The sequence below is a fragment of the Betta splendens genome, chromosome 17, assembly GCF_900634795.4.
Source record: "Betta splendens chromosome 17, fBetSpl5.4, whole genome shotgun sequence".
NCBI classification, from domain to species: domain Eukaryota; kingdom Metazoa; phylum Chordata; class Actinopteri; order Anabantiformes; family Osphronemidae; genus Betta; species Betta splendens.
The window spans coordinates 3,841,988-3,853,087 of NC_040897.2; the positions used below are offsets into that span (position 1 = coordinate 3,841,988).

At 38.9% G+C, this 11,100-nt stretch overlaps 1 protein-coding gene across 1 annotated transcript; it reads left to right on the forward strand.

Annotated features, from left to right (window-relative positions):
* Positions 1 to 239: 239 nt before the first annotated feature.
* Positions 240 to 6,367, forward strand: prmt5 (protein arginine methyltransferase 5). Its single transcript, XM_029132692.3, has 16 exons — positions 240 to 441; positions 746 to 864; positions 1,407 to 1,492; positions 1,605 to 1,739; positions 1,831 to 1,943; positions 2,059 to 2,108; positions 2,213 to 2,376; positions 2,463 to 2,624; positions 2,721 to 2,798; positions 3,121 to 3,179; positions 4,326 to 4,448; positions 4,693 to 4,868; positions 5,025 to 5,228; positions 5,307 to 5,417; positions 5,503 to 5,567; positions 5,678 to 6,367. Exons 1-16 carry the CDS (start codon positions 344 to 346, stop codon positions 5,828 to 5,830), a joined length of 1,896 nt encoding a protein of 631 aa, XP_028988525.1. The 5' UTR covers positions 240 to 343; the 3' UTR covers positions 5,831 to 6,367.
* The last annotated feature ends 4,733 nt before the right edge of the window (positions 6,368 to 11,100 follow it).

An 11,100-nucleotide genomic window follows, 5' to 3' on the forward strand; every position in this document is an offset into this window, starting at 1 on the left:
GTCTAATCATAGGAAACAAGGGTCCCGGTTTTTAAATAATGTTTTCCCATTTTTTCATTTTATAATGTATGTTATGTATTTTATAATGCGTTTCTTTATAATAAAAATCTAACAGTTCAGCTTAAAATTTATAAATTGATGTTCTCAATTGGCAGTTATCGCGATAGTCAACGAGACATGCAACTGGCGACGAGATCACGTAGACCAACTGCCATTATGGATCTACATTAAACCGCTCTTAAAAGCAGTGTGCGCGCTACTTTAGATCCAAGATGGCGTCCATTTCTTCAATAAGACAGCTCGTTGAGGTGGTCCTTGTCAACCCATTCCGTCAGCTAAAATCATGGCGTCTGCCAGTACGGGGAGCAGGGTGTCCTGCGGGAGAGATATGAATAACGTACCGGAGGTTGCCGACACGCTAGCCGCGGTTGCCAAACTTGGGTAAGGATAATGCAGCATATTGCGAAATGGCGTTTTGTACACATTTGTTTTCCAGGAGAACGCGGTGGTTTGCAATCACAATGCTAACGTTACTGCGTGAAACTAAGCTAGCCGGTGAATTACCAGCACGTGCCTTATAGCAACGATGCTTGATAGTGGTGATCTGTATTTATACTTGTCTACATACGTCTCTACTGATTATTCTGACTGTGGAGGGCTTAAATAAAATGTAAGGGTTTGTGTTTCTTGCTGAGACGACGTTAGAAACTGCAAGTCTAAAGTGATTTCTTTCTCCGCTGTCTAGATTCGACTTCCTATGTATGCCCCTGTTCCACCCGAGGTTCACAAGAGAGTATGAGTTGGAACCCGCCAAATCCCGAGCCGGTGCCCAGACCCGGTCAGATCTGCTGCTGTGTGGAAGAGGTTAGTCCCTCTGCCGCTTATTGTCGTCAACGCCGTGGTTTAAAATGAGACAAGCTAGTGGTCCCATTAAAGGAACAATTAACGTGTGCGTTATAATGGATTTCATGTAAACTTGCATGTTTAAATATGAGACATTCTAGTTGAGGAAACGTTTACTCCTGTTTCCCAATTTATCGACTTAGTAGCAAGTCATTACAATAAAGCTAATGTTGTTTTAAAATATGATAGTTTGGCGTTTTACTTGACACTGTTTATGTTAAGCACTTAATATATGGTACCAAAACTAAACCTTTGATACGAAAGAAGGCTGAGTTAGTTTCTTTTAGATGTGTATTCATTGTCTACAAATGTTGGAGGTGTATAACTGTTGTTTCATGCTTTAAGATAAAAAATACATATACATTGTAATAGATTTTTTTTACTTAAAACATGAATACAGAATTAACATGATACAAAAATAACCTTTTACATAAATTATTAATGTGACTGCCCTTTTTGTTTTGTCTATCTTGCTATCTCTAATAAGGTTTGTGTTTGTGTAGACTGGAATACTCTCATTGTTGGAAAGCTCTCTCCATGGATAGATGCAGACTCAGAAATTGAGACGAAACGCAGAAACTCTGAAGCTGTAAGTCCTAAAGTCAAAGTGGTCTTGTCCAGCCTCTGCATATTCCTTCACCTATGTACCACCCCCTTTTATATGATCATCTTTTTTGTTTTTTTAAATGTGTTTCTTCCAGGCTCTGGCACAGGAACTTAACTTTTCAGCCTACTTGGGTCTACCTGTCTTTATGATCCCACTGCGTGGAGCTCATAATGCCAACTTAGCCCGCTTGCTGCTAAACCACATCCACACTGGACACCACACCTCAAATGTAAGACAGTGTTATAGAGTTAACATGCAAAACACTTTTAGAAACATAGCCAGAGTCTTCAGTAAATTTCTGTTGTCCTGTGTGTAATTAGTTCTGGATACGTGTCCCATTGATGGCATTAGAAGACATGCAGGATGATCTGATTGAGAATGAGCCCAACACATGCGATGATGACTCTAGTGTTGATGAGAAGACCTGGAGCTGGTTAGTTTAATTCTGGTCCACTTCCTCAACAATCAAATACTAACCACAGATAAATCTATTGTCACCAACTATTAAAATTGTTACTCACTCTGTTTACTTGCCTGTTTTCTTTCAGGTGGCACTCATTTAGAACCCTTTGTGATTACAACAAGAGGATTTATCTAGGTGAGAAAGCATGCAGCTTAGCATCAGTATGGGGCAAAGTTAGTGCATAAAGGAGTAATTATGTCTACGTCTCTTACTTAAAATGAGTTTCTGCATGCTTCAAGCTATTGAAGTTGGAGCAGACATACCGTCTGACGTGGTGATGGATAAGTGGCTTGGAGAACCTATCAAAGCAGCCATACTTCCTACTAGCATCTTCCTTACTAATAAGAAGGGCTTCCCAGTTTTGTCAAAGGCCCATCAGCGAATAGTTTTCCGGCTTTTTAAGGTATGAAATTATTATTAACATTAAAAGTTAACTATTGGCCAAATGTAGAAATCCTATTTTAATAAAAAAACAATCTCTTTACATAGCTGGAAGCTCAGTTCATCTTCACAGGCACCAGTCGGCACACTGAGAAGGACTTTCGATCATACCTGCAGTACCTGGAATACCTTAACCAAAATCGCCCTGCTCCCAATTCCTATGAACTGTTTGCTAAAGGCTATGAAGACTACCTGCAGTCCCCTCTCCAGGTAAGGGAGTTCCTTTTTTATAGTTCTCTACATTGTATTGTTATGATGGTGGTAATTAAATGTGTTGGGTTTTTTTTTCCCCCTCCAACGTCTCAGCCTCTCATGGACAACCTGGAGTCTCAGACATATGAAGTGTTTGAGAAGGATCCTGTTAAATATTCACAGTACCAACAGGTGAGACCAACACAGCTGTAACAGGTGGTTTTAAAAAATATATAAACTGACATTATAAAGCCCACTTATGTACCTAATACCATTTATTTTCTGTCTGTTGCACTACTTTGAACATGCACTATGTACTCAACATCGCATAATCACACAAACGCTGGAGTATATCATAAACACATTGTCAGTGTATGTTACAATTGGTCAATTCTACAGTCTTATAAAATGTAAAATATCCTAATTTGTAGCTCACGTATTGATTTGGTAAATTTGTAATTGGATACAAATTTTTCAAATAACACCAAGACAATTGCTGCCTTGTGGTCCACAGGCTGTGTATAAATGTCTACTTGACAGAGTTCCAGAGGAGCAGAAAGACACCAATGTCCAGTAAGTACCTGTTCACAAGTTTAATAAAACATCACAATTAAAACAAATCATCATTGTCGACCAGGGGTGTTCAAACCTTTTTCACAAAGGGCCATATGTGGTAAGCCACTCACTCCAGGTGAAGTACGTATTGCCTCACTTGATGTACTTAAGTAAACTAAATCAATCAGCCTACAACGCAATTTTTTTTTCTTTAGAACAAAAAAAGTTTTGCAGTTCATTCTGCCTCTTCTTGACAGTCCTGGAGGGGGTGGGTGCTTCAACATAAAAGGATTACATTTATTGCACTAATAGGGCCTAATAACAAATACATCTAATATATTTTGAACAGTGGGAACAATGAAGTTGCGCCTTGGCCTGGAGTTAGATTTGTGGTTGAGAGGCAAAGGATGCACAAATGATCGTTGGTCGTTTTGGTTCTTAATCTGCTTTTGTTGTGTCATCAGAGAAAATGGAAGGGAAGTCGCCAACAACTTGATAGCGTTCCCAATGGTAGAAAAATCTTGGAACCGCTGAGAAAATTGAGAGATGTAATTATAGAATTGTATTTCCCCTTTTATCAGTAGATCAGCCTTTAAACACACAGATTTCGGACAGTTCAACATTTAAGGAACACAACTCTGGCTCAAACTGTCGAGCTTCACACTGCATAAAGCTGCTGTACGGGTTGGTCTTTGCCTTGTGGGATGTTTTAATTGCAGTGTTCAGTGAGATCACCTCCAAACGCCAGGTCTGCCAACCATGGAGGATCACTCGTGAAGTGGTCGGCCCTTTTCCTTGAAAAGCTGTTCGACCTCTGATCTCGGAGAATAAAACCCCTGAACTTAGCCGCAACTTAGTCAATGCACTTCTGAATGGTAGAACAGGTCCCGTATTCAACACCCACGTCACTTTGAATGATGCAATAACGGCAGGTTTCGTGCGAGGGCCATATTCTGGTATATTTTTGGAATTTGCTGCAAGTCAATTATAAATGGATCACCGGGCTCAGTTGGCCCACAGGCCGTAGTTTGGACACCCCTGTTTTAGACCAAGTTGCCCAACCACCGCACTCTACCCCCCTTGTGATAGATTGAGCTTCTCTGTGTAACGTTCAGTGTCTCTCAGAAAAGTGATCTCAGCATCATCGTGTTTTTTGTCTCTTAGGGTATTGATGGTGTTAGGAGCAGGTAGGGGCCCCCTGGTCAATGCATCTCTCCGTGCTGCCAGACAGGCAGACCGGAAGCTGAGGGTATATGCAGTGGAGAAAAATCCCAATGCTGTAGTCACGTAAGTAGAATTCTGCCTCCTATGTAAGCTTAGAGAAATGTAATAAAAATGAGTTGTCCCAGCGGAACATGAGTTGGTCGTGGGATGTTTGAAGTCTGTTGATAATTAGCATTTTTAATATGGTCAGGGGTCCATAATGCCTGAAAACATCATGAATGCCCTTTTAGACTGGATGTTATGCTCTTTTTAGTACATGCTTATGTTACTGCACTGTTGTGCCAATGTTTCACTGCGACTTATCCAGGCTGGAGAATTGGCGCTTTGAAGAGTGGGGTGATCAGGTGACAGTGGTGTCATGTGACATGCGAGAGTGGGTAGCACCTGAGAAAGCAGACATCATCATCAGCGAGCTCCTCGGATCATTTGGCGACAATGAACTCTCTCCTGAGTGCTTAGATGGAGCACAGCACTTTCTGAAAGGTACATCACACTGATGTTGTCTGGGAAACAAAAATAAGCCCACACTGTAGCTGCTGAGCTACGACATGCCCCATAATCTTCGTTTGACAAGTTTTGACAAAGGCAATTGCCTTTCATGCACCCTTGCTTCTGAATTCACTTTCTCTCTTCTCTCAGATGACGGAGTGAGCATTCCCTGTTCCTACACGTCTTTTGTTGCGCCGTTGTCGTCTTCCAAGCTTTACAATGAAGTGCGAGGGTGCAGGGAACGTGACAAGGACCCCGAGTGCCATTTTGAGACACCATATGTAGTGCGCCTCCATAACTTCCACCAGTTGGCTGATCCCAAACCTTGCTTTACCTTCACACATCCTACAAAGGGTAAACAGGTTGACATGATATCTAAAACATCACCATAACAAGATGTGTTTTGTGAATTTGTTTTCCACTGTTCCACAGATATGAACAACAATCGGTATCAGTGCCTCAGATTCCCTGTGGGTTGTAACTCTGTGCTTCACGGTTTTGCTGGCTACTTTGAGACCACGCTGTACAAAGATGTCACACTTAGTAAGTCGGCCTCTTCAAGGGGAAATCATGGAAAGCACATTTTGTTATATTTATACTCTGTGTGTCTGTGTGTGTGCGCGCACAGGTATAAAACCAGACACGCATTCCCCTGGAATGTTTTCCTGGTTCCCCATCTTGTTCCCTCTCAAAGTAAGTGAGAATAGAATAATAATAATAGAATAAAAATTGAATAGAGAAGCCAAATTTAATGAATTAAAAAAACACTGTACTCAGATTATTCTTCCTCTTATCCTTCCAAGCAACCCATCGCTGTTTCCCGGGATGAAGATATCACAGTTCGATTCTGGCGATGCAACAATGGGAAGAAAGTTTGGTATGAATGGGCTGTGACTGAGCCCACGTGCTCTGCCATCCACAACCCTGCAGGACGCTCCTATACCATTGGCCTGTAAAGATGCTTTGTGTCACGCCTATCGACAGGCAGGCGCTTGCATTTCTCAAAGCAGGTGACGAAGAGGCGGACTTTGTTTTTGCATAGTTAAAAGATGAATATGTGTTGTTAGCACTTAAAGTCAGCAAGGTGAGGGTTGTAGAGAACGGATGTTAGCACTGAAGATGGAAAAAGACGATTCAATAAATCAGACTTTGTTCAGGACTTGCTTATAATTCCGGTTCAGCAGACTCTCGCCTGCAAATGTTTTTGTTTTTTTGGTTTTTTTTCCTTTCTTTCTTTGTAGTCAAGATTCATTTAAACAGCTCAATACGTGTGTGGTTCCCACTAATGCTCTGGCACAAAGTCATTCAAACACAACCTATGCCTTATCAAACACACATTCCATACTGGAAAAACAACCTTCTTTGTATGTGAGTAGCACATTGTTTTTCGGGACTCTTCTTCATACTGTTTTTTTTTTGTTTGTTTGTTTGTTTGTTTTTAAGTTTCTGTATTGTTGAACCATGCCAATTAAAAACAACACTGTAATGTTCTCTATAGTATTGTTGTGTTTTGTATCAGTTGCATCGTAAGCTGTTAGTTCAATTTGTCCAGTAGATGTCACCAATGGTTGACAAGAGGACCATGCACAATCTTTCCTGTGAAGTTAGTGTACGTTATATAAGGTAAAATGTCTGACAGACAACAACAAAACAAGTTATCAAGCCAAGTACTGTCCGATTTACCAGCTTCTGTAGAGTTTTATGCGATGCCGACATGATGGTCTCTGTGATTTAACATCGTTCACCTGTCCTCTGCATTATCCTTGCTTCAGGCTAGTTAAACAAAATGACTCGAATGTTTCTTAGTTCAGTATTTGTGGCTCTTATGTAAGTGCAGATAATGCCACGCTGCCTATAACCATCTTCAGTCCCCCAAACACTACATTACCATTGTAAGCACACTCAGTATGCTCCTTTTCCGAAAGAAAATTTGAATATTGTGTTTACTGAAAACTAACTAATTACTAATAATTGTAATTACTCAGCTTCAGGTGCTGAACCATTTTAATTCACAGAACCTTCAATGTTTGAAGATTTTGAGATGCAGTTAAATTGCACCTCTTTATATGTCTGGTATGTCTTTCTCATCTTAAGGATGAGATTTTGCTCTACTTTGTTTTCTGGTTGAACTGACCTGTATCTTGATCAAAAATATCTCCAGAAGGGGTCAGCTTCAGTATGTTTTTGACATGGCCCATGGTAAATATGTTAGCTGTCAATTTCTCAGTTACCTCCTGCAGTTTCTAAACCTACTCTACAGGTAGCTTATCGAATACAGTAAATTCTAATGAACGGTCACATCATGTAACTTTTCAGTATATGGAGAAGGTTGCCACAAAGAGCATGTCTAACAGTTTTCAAATCCACGCTTATTCGTTGTTTTATTTTTTTAGAGCAAAACAAGTCATTATTTAACTTCCATAGTCCTGCTTCTTACCAAACCATCAGTACTTCACTTATGCACTACTTTATTGTTACCCTCACTATTTAGTGTGATTGCTAATTGAAATATGTTTTGAATACATATTGTATAAATCCTGTCAAGGAGCAGTCACACTAGAACATGATTGCTTTCATCAATAAATAATAAGGATAAGACTAAGTCAAGTAGGTAGGAACCAGCTTTCTCTCTCTGGAGTCTGTCGACTAATGGTGGAAGATATTTGTTTATCAGAAGTCAACAGAAAAGGAGACCATGAAGTCTGGAATATATTTGTGACATTACTTCAACAAATTAGTTCATAAATGGTCTTTATGGTCAGTACAATTGACTCCTAATATATGCAATTAAAGGTATGATAAAATTTTTCCTGCCTAAAATCTGAGACAGCAGTGGTAGGTTTATTTCTGAGAATATAATTGTTGACTTAGACTAATTATTGATAATAACTAATCTGAAGTCTGTAGTTTAAAACATATAAAACACCAGTTCCACAAATAAAGTACTTCAGTCACATGCGTAATGATTCGAGTTTACAGTTAAGAGACATTGAACATAGGTTTGTGTTTTAGTGCCAAATTAATGCACTGAATGCATTCAGTTTTTGCAATGTGTGGCATTTTAACAATGAAGCCACAACAAACGATATATCAATTTGTTAATTAATTGACTGAAATAATATCAAAAATATCTGCAGTTTCTCTTATCTTGAGAAATCAAGAATACATCTTGAATCTTTGTTGTAATCTTTCTTTCTAAGTGTCTCCATGTTGTCCTGTAGTTTTCTCTTAGTTTTCTATGCACAACACCACAAGGGCTAAACAAACATTTTTAGGCTGTTTACGGTGCAAGACCTTAAATTATTAATGCTGGGATATGGTTTCTAATTTTACCATTCCTTTAGCAAACTACAAGAATTCATCAATATTTTTGACCACAGTGCATATCTACTCTAATTTACTCTGCCAAAGTCTGGAAAATAGTATTAGTATCTTTTTATATTTGTCATATATTTGTTTGATCAGAAAATTTTGTTAGTCCTACAGGGGTCTTGGAGAATGCCATTTCAGCAGAGCCATCATTGTGTGGGCTATTACTGGGATTGTCACAGCCACTGGTGCCCTCTGCTATTTAGATTTAGAATACTGCATACTAAAACTTTGCAGTAAAATACTTGATGAAGTGTTGATTTATTTGTATTTCCGTTTTCTATACACTTGCGGTGTATTAGATACATTTATTAGAAACATCTACATAGATGGAACCAATGATAGAATCCTAGAAGACCTAAGGAATCTAAAGCTGAAATTAAATAATATAATTGATTGCAAAACTCAGTTTCAGATAGATCAATTACGCTGGGAGAACTTTGACCATGCTAACAAATGTGGTAAATTTCTAGCTAACCAATTAAAAAATAATAAAGAGAAACAAATCATACATTCAATAACTAATAAGAAAGGGAATATTACTCGTGATCCCCATGAAATAAACGATACCTTTAAAAACTTTTACCAAGAGTTATATACGTCCCAAATAGATCCATCCACCTCAGCCATAGAGGCATTTCTGAATAAACTAGAACTGCCAAAGCTAAAGGAAGAACAATCCACAACTCTAGACTCATTGTTATCTTTGGCAGAACTACATGAAGCTCTGCAGGAGATGCCCAATAAAAAAGCTCCAGGACCAGATAGATTCCCAACTGAATAGTTCTGGTCCATGCTAGCACCCAGCTTTTACAAAATGGTAGCTGAAAATAAACAACAGCATTCATTACCCACAAATATGAATTCTGGCTTCATAAGCCTGCTCCAAAAACCAGGAAAAGACCCTACACTCCCATCAAGTTATAGACCAATTTCACTAATAAATGTAGATCTAAAAATAGTGTGTAAAGCACTTGCTAGAAGATTAGAAAAAATCACTCCATATATAATTCACTCTGATCAAACAGGCTTCATTAAAGGTAGACAGTCAACAAACAATATGAACAGATTAATCAACTTAATTGATTATGTCACCACCCATAAACTAGAGTCAGCCATCGTCTCCTTAGATGCAGAAAAAGCTTTCGATAGAGTAAACTGGAAGTTTCTTTCAGCCACTCTGCACAAATTCGGCATTGGGGAAACATTCATAGACTGGATCCAAATATTATAAAGCTCAGCAAACGCCACAGTCAGAACAAACAACCAGATATCACCAAGGTTTATTCTGCATAGAGGGACAAGACAGGGCTGCCCACTTTCCCCATCACTATTTGCAATATTTATTGAACCTCTAGCCGCAGCTATAAGACAGCATGAAGGAATTACTGGAATATCGACCAAATCAGTAAATCATAAAAAAAGTTTATATGCTGACGATGTGTTACTGTTTCTCCTGGAGCCACAGACGCCTCTTCCTACAACTATCAGCCTCATAGATGAATTTTCAGGACTTTCAGAATACTCTATTAACTGGGCCAAATCTATAGTGCTACCACTTAACCTTAAGGTGACTAACATCTCTTCTACAACACTCCAATCAGGGAACATTAAATACTTTGGCATTGAATTGTCGTCTAGGCTATCAGAGCTTATTGATCTAAACTACAATCCATTATTAAAACAAATAGAGGCCAACCTCAAAAGATGGCAGTCCTTACCCATTTCACTTATGGGAAGAATTGCCACCATAAAAATGATGATCCTGCCAAAAATTAATTACATACCACCACGAATTAGTTTAGAAACTCTTCAAAAATCCAGATGCTGCGATGGCCTAGAACTACCTAACTTCCACCACTATTTTCTTGCCAATAGACTGAACCATGTCCACAAATGAATAAAACCCATGCCAGCAGACTCCTCCTAGATAGACATTGAACAAACATTTTGTGGAAATATTAAAGTCGCAGATTTGCCCTTTATCAGCACCAAAATCAAACATCATAGTTGTTACCAGAGCATTAGCATAAAAGCATCTCTGACAGCCCGGTGGGATTTTCTTAAAATTAATGGGTCTTTGCTTACTCTTTGCCAAAACACACCTCTCTGGAACAATCCAGACATCATACAAAACAAAAAGGCAATACACTTTCCAACTTGGCATATCAAAGGGATAACACATCTGAAACATGTTTTCACAAGAGACCAGTTTACCTCTTTTGAAGAATTAGTGTCCCACTATGAAACCACTAGTGCCAATTTCTTAGAATACCAACAACTAAAGTCATTACTTAATGCAAAAAGTAAGAAAACTCCCATCCACATGCAACCACCACCAGTAATAGAGCGATTTATTGATATATCAGGGAAAAGGACAGTATCCAAAATCTATATCTTAATTTCCAATGTAGACCAGACAGTGAGCCTTCCGATCTCTAAATGGGAAGATGATCTCAACATCACCACTAATTACACGTTCTGGAATAATATATGTTCTAATTTATTCAGAATGACAAAAAATACAAATTTACAACTAATACAATACAAAATTCTTCATAGAACTCATTATACAGCACAAAGGATGTTCCAAATGGGTCTCACAAACTCAAATATTTGCCCTCACTGTACAGATAACACAGCAGATAGATTCCTACATGCATTCTGGTCATGTTCACCTGTGCAGCAATTTTGGCAAAGAGTATGTGAACACCTGTCAGTTAAGCTGTCCAATCCCAGCGGCCCCTGCACTTTGTCTTCTAGGAGATCTAAGTGGGCTTGATCTAGAGAAAACCTCATCACACACACTTCTTTCTGCCCTCTGTGTCGCAAAGAAAATCATCCTTATGAACTGGAA

What these genes read in the sequence shown, in the direction of transcription:
- prmt5 (XM_029132692.3), top strand. Translation starts at nt 344, where the DNA reads ATGGCGTCTGCCAGTACGGGGAGCAGGGTGTCCTGCGGGAGAGATATG. An exon ending in TCTGCTGCTGTGTGGAAGAG is followed by an intron (nt 865 to 1,406) that starts GTTAGTCCCTCT and finishes GTGTTTGTGTAG; the next exon opens with ACTGGAATACTCTCATTGTT. An exon ending in CTTCACACATCCTACAAAGG is followed by an intron (nt 5,229 to 5,306) that starts GTAAACAGGTTG and finishes ACTGTTCCACAG; the next exon opens with ATATGAACAACAATCGGTAT.